We start from the raw sequence: 20,803 nt of genomic DNA, 5'->3' as shown, positions 1-20,803 counted from the left end.
CTGTATCCTGGTTCGCTCTGGGGGGGAGGAGGGGAGGGGGAGGAGGAGGGAGGAGGAGGGGAGGAGGAGGAGGAGGTTAACCTGAGAACACAATCCCTCTGCACGCTCAGACCTGCGGACTCTGCTCAGCAACTTACAGCTCCCCCAGCCCCCTCCTTGCCCAGCCCCCATTTTTTGTTTTAGCAGGTGCCCAGAGGGAAGAGGCCATCTGCACAATAAAACTTTCTTGTGCCAAAGAGCAGGGAGAAAAGCAATACAAATCAGAGGGGAAGAATCCAAGGGAACTGCAGAGATGAAAAGCCAGCCTTTTTACAACATAACCCCGGCCTTGGGCATGCAGAAGGGTAAAGGTACGAGTGTCATTTTATTAACGTGGCTTCGTGTATTTGTTAATTCCTGCCACCCACGTCTCGGTGGCCACATATTAGAACAGCAAGATGAAGAAGGTGAGGTTCATGTTAATTCTTGCTGGAAAGCAGCAGATTAATCCTGTTTCAAACGGGCATTGATCACAGAGATACACAGAACGTTAACTACGGGGCCACATGAAATATGCTCCCAGAAGATCAATAGCCCCATGTCCTCTGCGCTGAGCCGAGGAGGGAAGCGATGGGGGGGCCAGAGGGCAAGGGGATGAGTCAGAGCGAACATGAGGGAGAAGAAACTTGGCAGAGGGGAGGAAATGCTAACACAGGGGGTGGGGGCAGCCATGGGAAAAGGAAGATCACAGAAATGCAGGGTGAACAAAAAGGTAAGGAAAACAAAACAGGAAGAACTAACAGAAGGGAAGGAAGAAAGGAAGGAAGGAAGGAAGGAAGGAAAGAAGGATGGAAGGAAGGCAGGCAGGTAGGAAAAGGAAAGAAGAGGTGGGACCTGACCTCAGAGTGGAGAGGGAAGCCAGAGCGAAGGACAGGAGACTCAAGGGGGGGAAGAAGCAGGAAGACACAGCGTGGTGACATTCAAGCCATCCTCTAATTAAACTGGGGCAACTGCTTTTTATGCATCCATGCCCTTGATTCAGAGAGAGAGGCAGCCTGCGAGCCACTGGTGAGGGTAACTCCTGGGAGACCGGTGGCCATCACTGCTTGTGTTTACTGAAGACACCCAGCAGATTAGATGCCCCGATGTTAGAATAGCGGTCTGTATGCAAAGTCACATCATTAGCGCGTGCACAGGGCCCGAGGCAGGGTTCCCCTTCCATTGCCGGGGGTGAGGAGAGCCTGCAAGGGGTGCTGGTCGCCAGGCTGGGCAGGTTGGAGCAGGTCCGTCACCTGGGCCAAGCAGCGGGGAAGGGGTTGATCCCAAGAGGAAGAGACGGAAGCAGGAGGACTTAGGGTAAAGCTAGATGCCAATTATTTGTACTTTCCACGATCCAGTGAAGGATTTAAGGTGTGCCTCGCGTAAGATCTAGCTTCTGGCTTTCTCGCTTAGACACTTTCTCTGTCTCTCTGCCCTTCCCCGTCTTCTTTCCCTGGAGAAGTCCTACTCTGTTTTCGAAATGTATTTCCTCTCGTGCTCCCCTCTTTCCCAGAGCCCCTCTGGGTTAGGGAGCCCTCTTTCCTGCTCCCAGTTAACACACCAGTTTCACGTTCATCGTGGCATTTAATACCAGTGACATTCCCTGGTTCTGTGTCTGCCCTTCCCTGGATCCCCTCCATTCATCTGCCCGCCTTCTCCTGCTATTGATTCCTTCTGTATGCAGCCAGGAGCCTGACAGTGAACGAGAACACTCACCTGCACCATGAGCAGCCGCCCCAGGAAGCCATCCAATCGCTCGAAGACCAAAGAAGACTGGAAATCCCACTGCCTGACCTCCTGGTTCTCTTTGAAGTAAGCACGGAGATGCTCCCTTCTGTCCTGAAACCCCTGCTTGAAGAAGCTCAATGTGTCCACGGCCACGTGCAGTTTCCTCTGACTTTCCTCCACCTCACTTCTCAGGAGGCCCTCCGGGCAGAGATAATTCGAGGCCTGGGATGCAAACAGATCAGGGTGCGCTGAGCATGCATGGGCACAGGGCAGTCTACAATTTTTGCCCATCCCCCCAACTCTGAATGGAATAATTGACGCAAGAGTACTTTTCAGAAGCATCCTCTAGGAGACCTCCGACCCCGTCCTCAGTTTCGCAGGTGGACTGGGACCTGGGCTCGAGCCAGACTGTGTGGGATTGGCTCAGGCACGGGCCAGTGCCAAGCAGAGGAACCACGGTGAACTTCGGTTGGGCCAGCTGGGGCTGGGGCTGCGGCTGGGGGAGGTGTTCTTTCCCAGGTATTCTCTTGTGACTAATTGGCTTTCTATAGTCAAGTAATTCAAAAGCAAGAATTCTATGAGAACCTGTTTCCAAGAGCCTTGGACCTGGAAAGCTAGGAGGCTGAAGCAGGACAGCCGCCTTCACCACCACTGGGCGGGACAGAAATAACCCCATCCTGGTGACATCATCTGAGCCCTTCCTGTCTGCTGGGGCTGGAGCCAGCCTTACCTCGGGCTTTTGAGGTACATGAACTAATAAATTATCTTCTTGTCGATGCTGGTTTTAGTTGGGTTTTCTTATCCTTCCAACCACAAGAGTCCTGGCTGACAAACAGGCAGCGATGGAAGGATGCTGGTCTCATAGTCAACTGGCTTCCGGTCCTGGATTGGGTGATCTTTGGTGACTCAGTTAACTTCCTCAATCTTTATCTTTAAATATTAATAACAAATTAATAAGGCTCTTCCTGCCCATCTCACAGGGTTCGTCTGAAAACGGCAAGGTCTCGAATGTCACAGCATCTGGCAGGCTGCAATGTGCTCTGCAGATGTTAGTTGTTACCAATCAGTCTTTATATATGTTCATTGTGTTCTCGGGGTCACAGCTCCTTAGAGGTAGAAGAAGCCAATCTGGGAGGCAGATCACCCAAGCCTCATTATGGTCCCGAGTTCTGTTTACAGACAGACTGCCTGAGGTTTATGCTGTGCTGGGTGGTGTTGCAATGGAGTCCCTAAGGAGGAGGAGTGTGGAGTGTGTGGTCCAAGAAGCTGTCTCTCTGTAGCCCACAGGCACTGAGCTCATAGCACGTGGATGGCACGGGAGCACTGGATGCAGACAGGTCCTCTTCTTTTTGCCATTGCACAGTGGGGAAATTGAGGCACAGAGCAGGTGAGTAATTTGCCCAGGCACACACAGCGAACAGGTGGCGATGCAGAATTTGGTACAAAGACGCCGGGCTCTGGAGGCAGCGTTCTTAACCGCTGGGCTTTGCCGCTGACCGTGGGCACAGAGCATTGAGGTTGAAACTCACCACGCCCACCCTTTGCCTGACCCTGAGTCGTGGGCAGAGGGGGAAGGAAGACTGGTCCTCCCACGTAACCAGTACTACTGAGGATACGTCTGCGACTTACTGGCGGTAACTAAAATAATTGAAGCATGAGAATCCTTTGGACCATGATTATTTCCCTGACCTGAAAAAAGCTCACCCTTTACTCTTCCCTGTGACTCGGTGCCCCCGCCCCAGCCCCCGCCCCCGGGGAAGGTGGTCGGGAATCCCGGACGGCTGACCTGCTGGATGAGGAGGTTGCAGATCTCCTGGAGTAGTATGGTGAGCCGCCCCGGGGTGCGATAGGACTCGCAGGTGGCCCAGATCAGACAGACCACGTGGAGCAGGGGACACAGCCGTGGCTTCACCTCGGGAAACTCCAGGCTCTCGAGGAGCTCCAGGTGGCGGGAGAGTGGCATCAGGTGCGTTCGGATGTCCCGTGCCTCTGTCAGAGCTGGAAGGAATTGAAGATGGTCACGTTCCCTGCTTGGGGCGCGTACCCACCCAGTGGAGCCCAGGTGCCTGGGACCGAAGAATCTGCAGAGCAGTGTCTAGAATTTCCGGACAGCTGAAATAATGGTCCAACGAGTCTCTCTGACAAAAGTCCCGTATCTGGACTTCTGTCTTTCTCTGTTTGCCCCCGTCCAGTGCCCTGTATGTAGAAGATACTCTGCTCCTGCTAGGTCCGAGGCCATCCAAAGTAGATGAGGAAGGACAAGCTTCAGAGTCAGAAAGATCTGCCTTCAAATGGGAAGTTCTGACTGAACGCAGCACAAACAGAATCCGTACTCCGTTAGCACAGCCCCTGGACCAGAGCAGGTTGTTTCATGAAAGGTAATGTCTCTGATAAATATTTGCCAATAAAGTGTCTCAGCGAGCCGATACCGAGGGGCGGTCACAGGGAATAGAGAAAGAGCACAGACTGATTATGGTAAGGTTTTCAAAGCCGGGAGAACCTCCCACCATTTCCTTTGAATGCAGCCAAGGAAAGAGAGGTGCCTTTCGTTAATCACCTTGTGGGGACTGAGAGGGGAAAGGAGGAAACCCAGTAGTGTTGGGGACTAACTCTGCAGATCAACTGAGAGGAAATGCAAAAGCCCATTGAATGACACTGATCTGGAAAGGGGGGGCATTTATAAAGGCTGGTTCTTTCCTGGGCAGATAATCAGGCACTGTCGAAGGAGACCAGATGGTCTTAGGGTTATATCGTGTGGATGAAGTTCTGCGTTCATCCTAAAGGAAGCTCAAAATATACACTATTTTGTTTCAATGTGCTAGGCATTGTTCTCCTCACTAGACATAAACCATCGCATTGCAAACCTTGTGCAGTAGCATGATTACTCCCACTTTACAGGTGAAGAAATCAGGGGCGCCTGGGTGGCTCAGTCGGTTAAGCATCCGACTCTTGGTTTCGGCTCAAGTCATGATCTCAGGGTCGTGAGATCGAGCCCCATGTCAGGTGCAGTTGCTCAGCGGGGAGTCTGCTTGAGATTCTCCCTCTCCCTCTACCTCTCCCACTCATGCTCTCTCTCTCAAATAAATAAATAAATCTTAGGGCAAAAAAACAAGCGAAGAAATCAAAACCTACGTATCTTGCCTAGGGTCTTCCCCCCATGAATCAGCCAGCCCTGGCCAGCTGAGCCAAAGCAAGATCACCCCAAGTTTTCAAGGTTGAACCCTGGCTTGATGGCTCTGGGGCTCACTCCACCAGAAGCTGCGATGCGTACGTTTGTACTTTATATCCCGAGTGGGAAGTCGTATTCGAATCAAGTTTTTGGAAGTCCAGTATCACGGTAAATTGATGGGGGGTGGTGGCCACTGTGTGGGGTTGGGGGGTACTCAGCTCTAGCAGCCATGCTAGCCGGCGGGCACGTGCTCTAGCTTCCACACCTGCCGTGAGAGGGGAGGCCAGGACGTCAGGCCAGAGGAGCCTTCTCTTCATGATACCTTCACAAAAAGGCAAACGTAATCCTTTAATCCTATAAGCAGGCATTCCCCAGATGTTTAAGGGCACGGGATTGAGGGCTGGCTCGCCCAGGCCAGGCTGCGATCACAACTTGGCTCGCAAGGCAGGTGAAGAAAAACGCACAACGGTAAGCTCACACCTCTTAAAAACTGTAAATATAAACAGCCAGTTGCAGAGGGATGCCCAGTGCTTGGCTGGTCAGTCACTGACAACAGGCTCCTCGGGGACAAAAGCCTTTACTACACGTAGCATTTGCCAGTTTCTGGGGTATAGATATTGCCGGCCTTCCCACCATGTCTGATTTCTAGCTACCAGCTCGACTTCTCTGAGTGCCGGGAGGGGGGATTTGAAAAGAGCTGCTCTCACAAGACACTGCAGGCCAGTCCAAGCTGGCTCCAGCCCACCGCGGGACGCTGACCTGCACACATGTCCACCTGCAAGTAGCCTGATTGGCGGCCAGGCCATACCGTGCCCGTCCTGCCCCCTGGTGGCCAGAGATGGGACCTCTCCGGCGAGGACCTGTTGCTTCCCGCGGCCCAAGGGTCTTCATTGCCGGTTCCATCTCTGACAATCTCGTTCCCACATTGTCGCCTCCACCCTTTTAACCTCCTTCTTCCCTTTTCACCGTTTTCCAGTTCGTGCCCACCGATCCAGGGATATTCTTCTCTCCCTCCCTTCAGTCCATCAGTGAGCCAAACAATTCATCATGACTAATATGAATAACACACGCACTGGGTCTTTCTAGGATCAAGACAGATGCTCTGAAATTAAATTAGAAATGGGAAGATCAATTGCCAGCCTCTAAAATCTTCTTAAAAACAATTTTAAGCGGTTATTTTCAAGGAATCTGTACACCCAGTGTGGGGCTCGAACTCACAACCCTGAGATCAAGAGTCCCATGCACCACCAACTGAGCCGGCCGGGCGTCCCTCTAAAATCTTTTTATTCTCAGAAGACCCCATCAAAATTTCTGACCATGCCTTTGCCTAACTCCCTTAGTCAAAATCCCTTTGGGGCGCCTGGGTGGCTCAGTCAGTTGAGCTTCTGACTCCTGATTTCGGCTCTGGTCATGATCCCAGGGTCGTGAGATCGAGCCCCGCAACAGGCTCCGCACTCAGCAGGGAGTCAGCTTGAGATTCCGTCTCTCCCTCTCCCTCTGCCCCTCTCTGCCTGCTAGCTCTCACTCTCTCTCTCAAGAAAAATTCCTTTCCTTGCATCATCAGAATTCAGTTATATATATTTCAAGGATTTCTAATTTTATTGTAGTGTTTATCTGTTACTATTAGGATCGTATTGTTTTTTCTCATTTCTGTCATCTCCAGCAGAGACTCTACTGCAAAGAGCTTTCCGAAGCCCGCCCGGGAAACCAAATCTTTTAGAACTATCAATCAATGAGAATGATTATAGTCTATTAATCTATTAATGTGAAAAATATATTCGGGGCTCTAAATAACCAACTCGTAAATATAGTTTCACTGCACGAAGCTTTATTTCAGAGCCTCAAATTTCAGCTATCTGCATGACTCCTTCATGCCTGCATGCAATGTGTAATATTACCTGCCTAGCGCTTTTCTCTAAGTCGGCTCACATTTTAACCTGAATAAAATCATATAAGATGAAGACTTCAAATCACTACCACAAATGGAAGGCGGGTATCAGTTGCCAAAAACAGTCACCCTTTAACACATTTTTAAAATATGTCTGTCCATACGTCTCCCGTGATCATCTCTCACAGCAGGAGTGACACACACCCGCTTTCGGGGGACCCCCGTCCCATTTGAACGGAAATATAAATTGGGGACAGCAGTTGATTTTCCCCTGGGACACAAAATCTCTCAGTGAAGCAATAAACGGGGGCCCCAAGAGGGATCTCATTCCAAGCCATCTTTATGTGCCCGCAGAGCGATGTCTGTGGTAAGATTTTGGGGCCCAAAAGGACCTCGAAGACGAGCCTCTTATACCAGCTTCTCCTGATATTCAGCACATGTTTGGAATCCCACCACTGGCACCTTTATTCCCTTAGCTGAGGGGTTTCCAAACCCCACTCCATGAGGAGGAGATGGTGGGGCGGGGGCCGACAGTGGGCTCTGGGCGCGGGAGACGCCCCTCTTTAACGGACCCAAAGTGCCTTGATTAGGTTTATATTTTGGATTCCATAGAAGACTGTGCTTGAAGAAAGAGTTCCGAGAGAGAAAATAATGTTTGAAAATCACTGCTTGGATTAAGCTTAAATCCCATGACGTTGCGAACAGCTTCAAAAGCCCATTCTGACCTACAGTGCTGAGGAGGCTGGAGGAAGTCTCACAGGAGAAAGGAAAGAAGCAAAGGGCCCGGACAAGGGGAGAGGGAGCCCTGAAAAAAAACTGACCTCCTTCTAATTATAGACTTTGCTGGCTTGGCCATTTTGACAAGGGCCGATCTTGTCTGGTGCTCTGGCGGCCAGGAGATCACAGTCCCATGCAACAACAGGAACAGAAAAAGCGAATGGACTAGAAACGGCACAGAGACTTCTCAAGGAGCTGGGGGCGGAGGGAGCTGAATTCCAGAGGTGAGAAACTCCAACACGCACAGTCACAGTACAACACAGTCAACAGAACTTCACTGATCATCCCACGGTGGCCCAGGGAAGCCTGTGCACCACAACCACGGTTACACACTAAAGCCCAGAGAGGTTAGGTGACTTTGCCGAGGTCACAAAGCACTGGCCGTGCAAACCGAGCCCAAGGGAGCTGCTTTCCTGCTTCCAGATTTGGTGTTCCTGCTGCCAAGCTAGACTGTGTCAGGTTGGAGGCTTTTAAGAACGGTAAGCTGCAGAAATCAGAGAATATAAATCAGCACTAAATAGGAAATTCGCCTCCGACGTATGTAGGAAAATTCTGGCTGGTCCTCACCTGCTCGGACGTCTCTGAACATGGCCTGGAAAGCTGGGAAGTAGCTGCTTTGAAGCTTGTCCAGGAGCCTCGCCGTGCCCCTCACCTTTATGGCTCTCAGTTGATTATAAATGTAGTCCAGATCCTCAGACCTACAACGCCGTGGAGAAGGGTGAGTCCAGGGAACCGGGGTCAGGCCGTGATGACCCACCCTCAGATAGACAGAGAGGAGCCCTGCCTCCAGCTACTTCCACAGAGGAATGGTGAGGGCCAACGCCGGAGCTGGGGACGGGGTTCAGAGGGGCAGCTCTGGGGGGTAGCAGCAGGGAGCCCTGCTGTGACCATCCGGTGGCTCAGAAGCGTGGCTGCTGGAGGTCATTAGCTCCGGCTGTCAGGTTTGGGGCAGGGGTGAGAGAGGTGTTGTCAGAGCAGAGCTGCTGCAGAAGGGCTCCTCAGCAGGTCAGAGGAATGGTCAGAGACGTGACAAGAGGACCGGGCATCTCAGCACGGCGGCACAAACGAGGCCAGAGCCCCGCAGGCATGCCCGGTCGTGTGGCATGGATACGCTCTCCGTCCAACGCCGGGACAGGGACATCTGCCTCAAACACCCTTCTGTGTCCTTTTGAGTGAAGGATTAAGCAGCACGGTGATAAAGAGAAGCAAGGGAGTGGGGGAGGCAAGGGGGGGTGGAAGGAGCAGAAGCCACAGTTGGGTCTTTCTGGAATCCCGTGGGGCTGGGACACCGTGGAGGATGGGCTCTCCAGCCCTACTGATGATTGGCTGGGACCTAGGAAAGGCCGTTCTGCAGGCAGCCAACTGCCAAAACCCCTCTCTCTTTCTCCAGATCCTTACAAAAAGTGTGTACATAGAACTTGGACTGTCCAAGGAGGAGGGAGTAGATGAGCAGAAGAAAAATAGGAAAGAGAGTTCATTAATTTTACATTTGGTTGAAAGAGCCTTTGAAGCAATGTCTGAAGACAGACCGGAGTTCAAGAAAGGAGGGGCGACTATTGAAACTCTGGGAAAGTGAGTATGTTCCAGTGCACAGGAAACACTGAGCTGCCTGCCCACCCCAGGGGTGAGGAGAAACAGCTGGGGGTGGGACCAGACTCAGGGACTGCCCCTGACCCCCCCCCCCGCCCCCGCCAGGCCACTGTCCTCTGGAAGACATCTAGGCCCCAGGACTGGAGCATGCGCCTACCTGCTTTTCCAGAACTCCAACTCCGCCTTAGGGGTGGGGCTCTCCCCTTGCTGGAGTGACTGGGAAGACTCTCTCTTGAGCACCAGCTGGACTTGGCGGCTCCACTGGATCACGGCCGACTCAAGGGCGTAGATGATGGACTTGTCGCAGTCCAAGCTGTGAAAGACACAACGAATCTCCCGGGATACTGGAAATAACTCTGGGTGTCCCCCCGCCCAAGCAGAATTCCAAGTCTTTTAGGAGGGAAATTCTACCTTGGCCAGGCATTCTTAGCTTTTGATGGAGGACAGACTCTGATATGGGGTCAATAAGAAAAAATACAGCTCCTCTCTCCTCAGACAAAATGCCGACGTGTGCACACGTACAAGATTATTTCAAGTTTGGGGGTTCACCAGTCTCCTGAAGACTAATCCCGCCGAGCCTTTCCGTCAGTGCTAGAATACACTGGCCAGAAAACATTCGGATGACCATCCACCCCTTGCTTGAGCGCCACCCACGTCAGCAAGCTCCCTCCTTGACCAAGCGGAGCGATCCTTGGTAGATCAGCTCGTCCGGGGACAAAGTCGGTCTCCACCCTGAACCACATCTGCCTCTCTGCCGGTTCCCTCACTTGGTCTCAGTTCTGCCCAGGACACAAGTGATACAGAGAAAGAATCTATCATCTGCATTGTCCCGCCGGACACCCTCCTTCGCTTAATTTAATTCATATTTGCTGAGCAATGATATGGCACAAGTGATTATGGAAGGTATTAAAAGGAGAAGATATGCACCGCCCTGAAATACGATCCAGCCTTCTGGGAAATTATCAAATTTGAACAAAGCGAGACCAACCCAGCGATGATTACATACATGCGCACTGAATGTTATTATGTTAAAATATAAAAGGAACAGGAAGAGGGTAATTTGAATTTATTTACTTAGAGAATTGAATATTTTTTATTAAACCACATTATGTTTTCTAGTTAACTGGGAAATTGCTTCAAATGATATATGTCGCCAATTACTTCCAATAGCGAAAAGTCATTACAAAAGTACATTGGCATCTCGTGCGTTACTTTCTCTCCACATCAAATCACGGGCCCTGAGTATCTAGTGATGATGGCAATGTATTTGCAAACTCCTGGCAATATGGCAGACCACGCTCACGTAGGAAGGTGGCCTGATGCCACAGACACAGAAGTGCTGGGTAGAAGATAAAAAAGATTTATCATTTAGATACACAGGCTGGCTTAAAAGAAAAGGGAAAAAATCCCCAGGGGACAGAAACAAAGCTTTCTCAGAACTGAGGGAGGATCTCACCCCCCGAAGGAGAAGAGACAGGGGTTTTAATGCCCACCCAGGCGCGGGAGGCGGGGGCTTCAAGTCTCCACGAAGCCAGATTTGTTTCTGTTCGGGGAAAAAAAAGAAAGAAAGAAAGAAAAAATCCCCAAGACCGGACAGGAGTGTTGAGCTGCGGGGGGAGCGGGGTATGGAACCATAGCGAGGGCCACCAGAGTTAGTTCTGTGACATTATGTGCCACGTAAATGCTGGGAGGAGGCGCGGCTGCCTCCCAGGCCGGCCCTGGGTCCTTGCCAATGATGAGCCACTGTCCCGATAAGCAGAATCCTGAAATCGGTGTGGCTGCTCTCAGCCCTGAAGTAATTCTGATGGCCTTCAGACACTTCAGGCGGAGGGACTGGGGCAAGGGTGGTAATCAGCAGAAAACACACAGCCCGGGGATGCTTAGGCAAACAGGCTTGCGTGCGGAACGAGGAGATGCGCAGGGTCGGGAACAGAAAAGTCGTTGAGAACCACGTGCCGATAAAGCAGCCCCTCCCGAGCTGAGTTGCAGAGGCTCAGACGGCCAGGCTGGTGCTACTTACCCGGTCTCACTCTGAGAAGCCACCAACTCGAGTTGTTCTGCACCCACTGGAAGAGGCAGCAAGGTTTTCCCCTTCAGTTGCTCGAGGAGAACCAGGAGGTCACCCTGGAGGCTGTGGGCGTGCCTCTGGACGTCCTGACATACCACGTGGGGCCAGTCGAGGTGGTTCTTCTCATTGGCCAGGACGGGGATAACCACCTGGAACAGACGTGCAGGGGGCAACAAAGGCGGGCATTCTTCTTTGGAGACCCTAAAGAAGGACTATCTGAGAAAGGCCCAGAAACCTTTTGCAGGTCCCTGTGCTGTAGGGCTGATGACTAAGAACCAAGGTCATGTACTGCCTGGACACCTGGTAAAATGGGAGGGTCGTGGATAGCCCACCGGCAAGTTTCCCTGGGGATCAGCCAAACAGCCCTCCTCATCAGGGGGACAGGCGAGGGTGCTGCTATTTCGGAGTAGAGGGCTTCCTCCAACAAGCCGATCCCATCCCCCCACAGGAGCCAGTGGGCATCCCAGCTTCGGGATCCCACCAAGCTTGCCTCCCATAGCTTCCAGCTGTTCCCTGTGTTCTCAAGTGCCACCCCGAGGGACACAGCAGCCTCCTCCGAGCTGGGAGTATGTGTGACTAATAAACTTTCAGTCTCATCGGTCCAGTGTTGTGTGCTCGGCCAGCCCCAGAACTCTTGGGCAGGAGCCCCTCCCTCATTACTGGGGTGGATAAGAGGTGACTGAAACTGTCACAGGGGCTGGAGGCAAAATAGAGGACAAATGAAGGTAAGGATGCCCATCTGTCTGCAGGTGGTATGACGGGGCATCTTAAAGAAGTAAACCGAGTTGAGGACCTTGAATCTACCTGTAGGGTGAACACTGGTTGAGGTTTTGGCCACCTCGTATAGTTCCTCTTTTTTTCTTTGGTACTCATTTCTAGATCCCGCAGTGGGACATGAACAGATGTGAGCCAGTGAGAAGGGGGGCCAAAGTCTCTCATCTGAACTTTTTGATGAAGGGAAAGTTCTCTTTTCTATTACTCTGGAGCAACTGTGGTCATCCTGCTACCCTATGGAGCCTCAGAATAGGGTCAATACAGGGAAGAGACCATTCATAGATGGAGAAAGACCAAGTCCTATGACCTCATTCGAGCTCCTGAATTAGGCTGCTCTTGAATTTTCTGAGCTACTTTATTTTTTATTTTTTTTGTAAAGATTTTATTTATTTATTTGACAGAGAGAGAGAATGCGAGCACAAGCAGGGGGAGTGGGAGAGGGAGAAGCAGGCTCCCCACTGAGCAGGGATCCTGATGCGGAGCTCGATCCCAGGACCCTGGGATCGTGACCTGAGCCGAAGGCAGACGTTTCACCAACTGAGCCACCCAGGCGCCCTCTGAGCTACTTTAAATGGAGGTCTTGATCACTTGCAACTTAAAAAGTTGTAGTTAATGTAACTTACTAGGAACCTCTGCCTGTCAAATCTCACAGCTAAGGGAAAAGAATACTAGAAAGGAAAAAACAAGATCATCAGGAAGTGTGATAATTCAGTAAATAATAAAGACTCATTTGGTTAGTTGGATTCTATATATGATCAAAAAGTCCATATGGCTACGAAACAGAGTACCTGGAACCAGGAGGAGAAGTCTAAGGGGCTGACCCTTGCCTGGTGTATCTGGAAACCATCACTGAACTGAGAACTTACAAGGACAGGCGGGTAGAGAGTGCCAACAGAGAAAATGTTACAAATTGAGCTCTACTCATTCATGATAAGAAAGGACACTCTTGGACCCAGGGCAGAAGGCCTAACAGGAAAGAGAAGATGAACGGGAATATTCCTAGGATCTCAAAGGCAGGGGTCTTATCTTATCCGGTCTTTTAAAAAATATTTATTTACTTATTTGAGAGAGAGAGAGGACACAAGCAGGAGGGGCAAAGGGAGAAGGAGGGAGAATCTCAAGCAGACTGTGCTGAGCACAGAGCCCGACCCTGGGCTTGATCTCATGACCCTGAGATCATGACCTGAGCGGAAACCAAGAGTTGGATGCATCCACTGACTACACCACCTAGCCACCACTTATCTGGTCTTTTTATACCCACTGTCCTCTGTAGGGTCTGGCATATAGGAAGAAAAAGTGGTAAGTGGGCTCAGGGTTGGATTTTTGAGGGCTTTGAGTGATAGGAAAATAATGAATATGAACTTGCTATGAAATGAAAAGCCACTCATTCACTTACTCAATGAATATTTATTGAGCATCTACTACGTGCTAGTCCTGCTCTAGATGCTGGGAAGGTATATCAGTAAAGAATTCTTTACTGATCAGTAAAGAATGTCTGATTGGAATCAGACAAGGATTCTTGATCTCATGAAGTTTATATTTTAGGGGAGAGACAGTCAATAAACAAAACATTCTGCAAAAAATAAATAAGTAAAGCAGGTGAGGAGGATAGGGAGTGTGTACTGGAGAGATTATAATGATAAATGGAGTGATTGGTATAGGCTTCACTGACAAGTAACATTTAAACAAAGATGGCAAGATAGGGAGAGTGCTGTGCAGATCCTTGGGGGAAGTATATTATGGATAGAAGGAAAGGGAGAGTGCTGTGCAGATCCTTGGGGGAAGTATATTATAGATAGAAGGAACAGCCAGTGCAAATGCCCTGAGGTGGGGGCATGCCTAGTGTGATCAAGGAGCACTGTGGAGGTCTGTGAAGCTAGAACTGGGTGAGCAAGAACAGTAGTGGTCAGTAAAAGGGGACGGACCTCATGTAGCCCTGCCTATGGGACTTTGATTTTTAATCTCAGAGGAATGGAAATCATGGAAGGGTTTTGAGCAAAGGGAGTAAAATAGTCTGCCATCTTTTTTTAGTAGAATCACTCCAGCTGCTGTGTTAAGAATAGACTGGAGGGGCCAAAAGTGAAAAGGGGGGATGGGTTAGCAAGTCATTGCTATAATACAGAAGACAATGGCTTGGCACCTGGGGGAATGGAGGAGATAGCAAGAGCGGGTTTGGTTCTATATACATTTTGAAGGCTCAGCCAGTATGATTTCTTAACGGGTTTGTTGTGGGCTTGTGAGACCAAAAAGAGGCGTGAGGATGACTCCAAGGTTTGGGACGTGGGGAGCAGGGAGAACAGAGCTGCCACTAACTGATGTGGGGAAGAACAGGGTAGAGTCCATTCTTGAGGGAAGACCGGGAATGTGTTTTCGGACACCTTAGAATCTGATACACCTGTTAGACTTCTAAAAGGGGACACTGAGTAGCTAGTTGGTTAAGGTAGTTGGGAATTCAGAGAAGCAAAGCCTAGAGATAATAAATGCAGTCCAATCCAGATGGTCTGTGGAACTCTGCAGGTGAACCAGTGCTTCCAAGGAACTGAGATTCTATAGAGAAGACAGGGTGTCCAGGAGTGAGCCCCAGGGCTCTCCAGTGTTAGGAAGCTGGGAGGAAGAGGAAGTACCATTAATGGAAAGGAGGGGCCATTGTGACTGACAGGTGGAAACCCAGAAGACTGGCGTCCTGGAAACCAAGTGAAGAAAGGGGCTTCTGGGAGGAGCGGGTCATCACGAGCTGTGCTGAATGCCGCGCACAGGTCAAGCAGGAAGAGGACTGATAAAGGGTCATGCGATTTAGCCAAGTTGAGGTCACTGGCGATGTTGACAAGTCTCTTACTTTCTCTTCCATGCAATGTGGGGGTGACTGTCAGATGAAACAGGAAAAGAAAGGGGCAGAGCAAGAACAGGTACATCTTCTAGATGTTTTGCTGTAGAGGGGACCACAGAAGTGGGATGATAGTTGGCAGGAGGAACGAGGATTTTGTTTGGCGGGGATTAGCTAGTGGGGAAGGAAAAAAAAAAAAAAAGAATGTAGGAGGGAGGAAAGAATTGTTGGTGTGATCTCTTTAAGGAGATGAGAACAGGTGGAATTCAGAGCAAAAGTGGCAGTTTTGAGTCTTGGGGTTGCCACCAGATGACAGCAGACAGTCCACCTGAAGCCACGGGAGGGATGGTGGAGGAGGATGAGCATGGATATTGGCAGATGGGACGGATGTAAGCATCTGTGGAAGTTTTAGTCCATTATTTCCATTTTTAAAACCCAAGGAAGAAGCAAAAGCATCATAGAGTGAGGTTGATAGACATTTTGGACATTTGAGGGGGAAAAAGTGTGTAATAGTGGTCTAGAAAAGCAAGAAAATAATGGGAAGTTTGGCGTGTCAGCTGGGAAACAAAAGGCCTGTCACAGGTTCAGGGTCATGAATTTAAAGCAGAGCCGACTGGTTTTTCTCAGCCCCACTGATTTCAAGGGTGCAGATGTGGAACAGACAGAGGGTTGAATCTCATCAGAATAATGGTTTTGCCCAATGAATACGACAAAACAAGCAGAGGCCAGTGAGCCAGGAGCATAGGCAAGGGAATGATGATGATGCACCCAAGCTGGGTGGGGGAGAGCACATGGGTTCAGAGTCAGACAGTGGGAAGGCGGCAGGATGGATGGATCAGAGGCTTGGGGTAGTGGGACGTTGGGGGAAGTGAGCTGGAAGACATGCGCCGTGGTCAGAGGAAGAGGTGCATGAAATTGGATCACGAGGGGGTGGTCTGGTAGTGCAAGGTCCGGGAATGGCCATGGGAAGGTAGGGAGGGGGACAAGATGGCTGGAGGAGGAAGGTTCAAGAATCCTAGAGTCCGGCTTATCGGAAAGATCGTTCATATGTCTAAGGAAGTAGCCATGTGTTAAGGCAGGAGTGGTGCTGGAAAGAGCCCCAGTGAGCCGGGGACAGTGCCATCAGCATATGACACAGCAATGAGGGGAGAGGGTGGCTTTGTCTGGTGACATAAGATCCAAACTGGGGTCTTCCAACATGAATCGAGGAGCGAGGGCACCCGTCCCAGCTCCAGGCTCAGAGACAGGAGGGCTGAGGGGGAATACAGCTCTCCTCCAGGGAGAGCAGGGATGGGTTAGGAGGGCAAGATGATGAGGATAGGCCAGAGAGGGGAGGACGCTTTTAAGTAGGGTAAGTGACAATAATGCTTGTCCCTTAGGGCATGCCTACAACCTAGGCATGTGCAGGTGCCCTGACATTTTCCTTCTGAATTTCAGGACAATCCTGCAAGATAGTTAGACGTTAACAGATCACAAGACACTGATGCATTTCACAGAACCAGGATGCGAACTCAGGCCCAGTTTCCACATCCCATGCTCCCCCTCCAAAAACACAAAACTTCGAAACGGCATCCGAGCCTCAGATCTCTAAGAAAGTAACCTGGCAGCAGTGAATGACGCGGCTGGGAGGAGGGAGACAGGCAGAAGAGGGATCTAGTTCCTAAGTTTTGTCAATTCTGGGAAACATCTCTTGGATGCATTTTTTAAAATCCTGCACTAGTGTAACGAGATGATGTTGAAATTCATAGCTTCTTCCCCTCACTGACATCACACACACACCCCCAAACACAGGAGGACTTTTCTCAGTCACGTGGGCTCCTCTGGCTGAGTGCTGTTGAGTGGGGTGTGGAAGGATGAGGGGAGCCAAGCTGGTCCACAGAGAGAGGAGAGTGGGCAGAGCACTGGAATGGGAAAGAGGGGCTGAGGGGACAGGAGGGGACCAGGGGGCCGAAGCAGCACAATCAGCTTTAGGGTGTGTAAAAGAAGTAGATGGGAGATGCTGTTAGAGGCTTTGAGAAATGCTAAGGCCTGAAGGTATTCTAAAAATAATTTTGTGGGCGCCTGGGTGGTTCAGTCGGTTGAGCATCTCGAGTCTCGGTTTCAGCTCGAGGCACGATCCCAGTGTCCTGGGATCGAGCCCCGCATTGGGCTCCCTGCTCAGTGGGAAGACAGCTTGAGATTCTTTCTCCCTCTGTCTCTAAAATAAATAAATAAATCTTAAAAAAAAAATAAATAAATGTTCTACCTACCGCTGTACCTCAGTTACCTCATTTCTCGGGCCTGTGGATTACTCTGTTAATGAATGCTCCTTCCTTCCCTCCTTCCTCCCTCCCTCCCTTCTCTTTTTAGCAGAAATGGTAGCATACTATACTATGATTCTGCATCTTTAAAAAAAAATTATCTTAAATTGCAGCATTATTCACAATAGCCAAGAGGTGAAAGCAACCTACACATCCATCCATGGATGAATGGATAAACAAAATGTGGTGTATACACATACAATGGAATAGTACTGAGCCTTAAGAAGGAAAATAATTCTGTTCACATGGTACAAGCCTGGATGAACCTTGAGGACATGATGCGAAGTGAAATAAGCCAGTTACAAAAAGACACCTACTGCATGATTCCATTTATATGAGGTACCCAGAGCAGTCAAGTTCATAGGAACAGGAGGTAGAATGATGGGTGCGGGGGCCTGAAGAAAGGTGGAGTTAGGGAGTTGTCTAGTGGGTATAGACTAAGTCATGCAGGATGGTGGGGGTTCCTGAGGACTCGCTGCACAACAGTGTGTGTGGTTGGCAACTGGACCCTTGGAAATGGTTGGGAGAGTGAATTTTATCTCCTGTGGGGTTTTGTTTTGTTTTGTTTTGTTTGCCACAATAAATACAAATTATCTTAAGGACCGTTCCATGGCAATCATTCCTTTTAATTATAGATGGACCTTAATTCATTTACCCAGTCCCCTACGGATAAACATTCAGTTTGTTTCCAGTCTCTTTTAATGCACCAATGAACATTCTGGAACACTTGAGGGTTTGAACTATTTTAAAATTACTTTTGCTTGCTGGATACATGTCCTTGGGCGGTGACGCAACTCTGAGATGGGGCTGCCATTCCCCACACATACTAAGTGTATTTCTATGTCCAAACCTTTGTTCAGTCTGCTCCTAGGACCTTGAAAGTTACCTTGATGTCTATGTCCCCTAATCCTTCTTCTACTACACGCATGTCTCTATCCTCCGAACACAATGCCACTTCCTTCTATCATCATCATTCATGAGGGAATGTGATCCAAGCTTGGACCTCTGCAGTGATGGTGCTCAGACAATGCGTGACTTTACCATTGCAGTTGGTAAAAGACTGAAATACATCCCTGTCTACTGAGAACCCTAGCTTCTCTGGGCTCTCCTCCCCCCAACCCAGGGCGACTCTGTTACCAGCTGCCCTTCCCTGGATTCCCCCCTCCCCAGGGCTTTCTGATAAAGCAACTAAAGGACTAATATCTGGCCCAGCAGGGAACCTCCAGGACCTGGCTCCAGCGCTGCGGCCAACTTTAAGTGAGTTCTACCTCCACCCCAGTCATAGGACTTTTAAATATTTTATACATAGAATTGCATGGGTGGGATCTTGTCTTCTATTTCTTTGGTATTCCCGATAGCCTCTATCACACAAAACATCAGATAACCAGTACTCCATTAATACTTGTTTTATAAGTTGCAGGATCCAGTGCATCAAGCCTCCCGAAACACACACACTCATCTTACAGGGAAGTTTACTCCCATTCCAGAAAGGTCTAAATGTCCCAAGAATCTCGCCTAGGGCACCCCCTCTGAAACCTCCTGCACTCTCCAAGCTTCGGCTGCAGTGTCACAGAAGTAGGCTATAATCCACATCTCCGGAGATCTTCCTCCCTGAGCTCCGGGCAGACTCCTCCAAACGCCTGTGGGACATTTCCAACCGGATGCCTCAACTTCTTATCTTGGCACAGGGCTGACACTGGGTACATGGTTTTGTGATTTATGAATGAGATGAAATCAAAACCGAACCACCTCTCCCTTTAAGTCCCCTCCGTAGGTAAGCACTGTGGAGAGCCTTTCACCTCCGTCGCCTCGCTGACCCCAGAGAGTTGCCCCCTTGTTCACCACTGCCTGTCTTCCCCAGCGCCAGTTTACGGAGGGGTTAAGAGATAGGGCGCCTTACAGAATGGTCAGGACCCACCAGGCACTCTTCAGACTTCAACCTCCTCCTGACTTTGGCTTGGCCCCAGACCAGGGCGGACGCAAGTCAGAGCCCTTTGAGCTTCTCACTGTGACCTGGCCCCTCCTCAGCTTGTCCCAGCTCGCCCCCACATCTCAGGTGTGCTCCGGGCTTAGTTGCCATCCCCTCCGGCCCCGCCCCTCTCCGCCCCGTCCTCCCCTCCCCCTCTCCCTCCCCAGCGGCCGCCCGCGCAGGACTTCCGGGCCACCTGCCCACCCTCACCTCGGAGAACAGCGCGGCCAGGTGCTCCAGAGGGGCGGCGGGCACGTCCCCGCACAGCACGGCGCCGCGGAGGCTGCGGGGCCCCGGCGGCTCGGGCCCGGTGCGCAGGAAGAAAAGCCCCTTGGCGCGGGGCGGGGCGGCCTCGGGCCCCGCGTCCAGCCCGGGTCGCACCGCCAGGCCCCCGGGCCCGGGCCGCACCACCAGCAGCGGCCTCGGGCCCCCCGCAGCATCACGGCCCAGGAAGGCGTGCAGCAGCCGCTCCGCCTCGGCCGTGCCGGCGCAGCGCTCCCAGGCGCCGACGGCCGGCCGCAGGCTCCGGGCCACGTAGGCCCCCAGGAGTCGCAGGCGCGGGTCGGCGGCGCCGGGCTCCGGGTCGGCGTTCTCCGCAGCCTGCGCTGCCCGCTCCTCCGCGCCCGGCATCGCGTGCTGCCGCCCGCCGCAGCCGTTTCCCTGGCGACGCGGACGCGGCCGGGACTCCCGCCTCCGCTCCCCTCCTATTGGGCACGAGACTCCTGGCCCCGCCCCTCCCAGCCCCGCAAGGTAGGAGAGGGACGCCGAGGGCAAGGGGCGGGGTCGCGTCGCTGTTGCTAGGAAACCGGCCGCCGCTCCTATATAAGGCCAGGTCTCTGGGCTTGTAGGTGCTCCCGGGTGACCGTCCAGAGCAATGGTTTATTGACGGGCTGCGTGGAGCGGAGGGCAAGGATAGAAATGCTGTGAAGGGTTCTGCTGGCTAAGGTCAGATTAAAAAAAATTTTTTTTAAAGATTTTATTTATTTATTTGACAGAGAGAGACACAGCGAGAGAGGGAACACAAGCAGGGGGAGGGGGAGAGGGAGAAGCAGGCTTCCCGCTGAGCAGGGAGCCCGATGCGGGGCTCGATCCCAGGACCCTGGGATCATGACCTGAGCCGAAGGCAGACACTTAACGACTGAGCCACCCAGGCGCCTCCCACTTTTTAAAAAATATTTTATTTAGTTCAGATTAAATTCTTGAGAGGACTCCAGACACTGAAAATATAATGGTTCTCCCACCTACTCCCCAAATGTGTAATTCAAACTCGAAAACTGTCGAATCATAAAACAGACGTAAGCGATTTCAGTAAAGTTTTTAATTTCTTTTCCGTGATAACTTAAATACTTCAGAATAGTGTTTATGTGCCTGCTGAGCAATTTGAAATATGCTGGTGCGGCTGAAGAACTGAATTTTTTTAATTTAATTTACGATTTAATATTAAATTATAATTTAATTTTAGCTCAGTTTCAGAATTTCAGTATCCATTATTAAAAATAAATAAATAAAAGGTTTTTTTTAGTGTCATGTTTTGTTCCTGCCTTAAGTGGGTGCTCAATCTGACAAATGGGGACTTGAACTCTGAGATTACTTTGATTTCCATCCGTATGGCCCCAATCGGTTCTTCTTAGGTGCACACAAGTGCTTTTAAATATACAGGATGTTCAGAGTCTGCAATATACCTGATCTTGTCTTCAA

General features: G+C 50.8%; 1 protein-coding gene across 1 annotated transcript in view; it reads right to left on the bottom strand.

Annotated features, from left to right (window-relative positions):
- DNAH9 (dynein axonemal heavy chain 9) overlaps positions 1-19,735 on the bottom strand; it is a 357,089-nt gene extending 337,354 nt beyond the window's left edge. The window contains 6 exon segments of the mRNA XM_021694498.1: positions 1,735-1,968; positions 3,533-3,744; positions 8,148-8,278; positions 9,328-9,483; positions 11,191-11,387; positions 19,316-19,735. Coding sequence (XP_021550173.1) covers positions 1,735-1,968; positions 3,533-3,744; positions 8,148-8,278; positions 9,328-9,483; positions 11,191-11,387; positions 19,316-19,735 — 1,350 coding nt within the window.
- Positions 19,736-20,803: the final 1,068 nt, after the last annotated feature.

The sequence above is a fragment of the Neomonachus schauinslandi genome, chromosome 15 (genome assembly GCF_002201575.2).
Source record: "Neomonachus schauinslandi chromosome 15, ASM220157v2, whole genome shotgun sequence".
NCBI classification, from domain to species: domain Eukaryota; kingdom Metazoa; phylum Chordata; class Mammalia; order Carnivora; family Phocidae; genus Neomonachus; species Neomonachus schauinslandi.
Note: the sequence above shows the minus strand (reverse complement) of the source record. Positions and strands in the feature narration are given on the sequence as shown.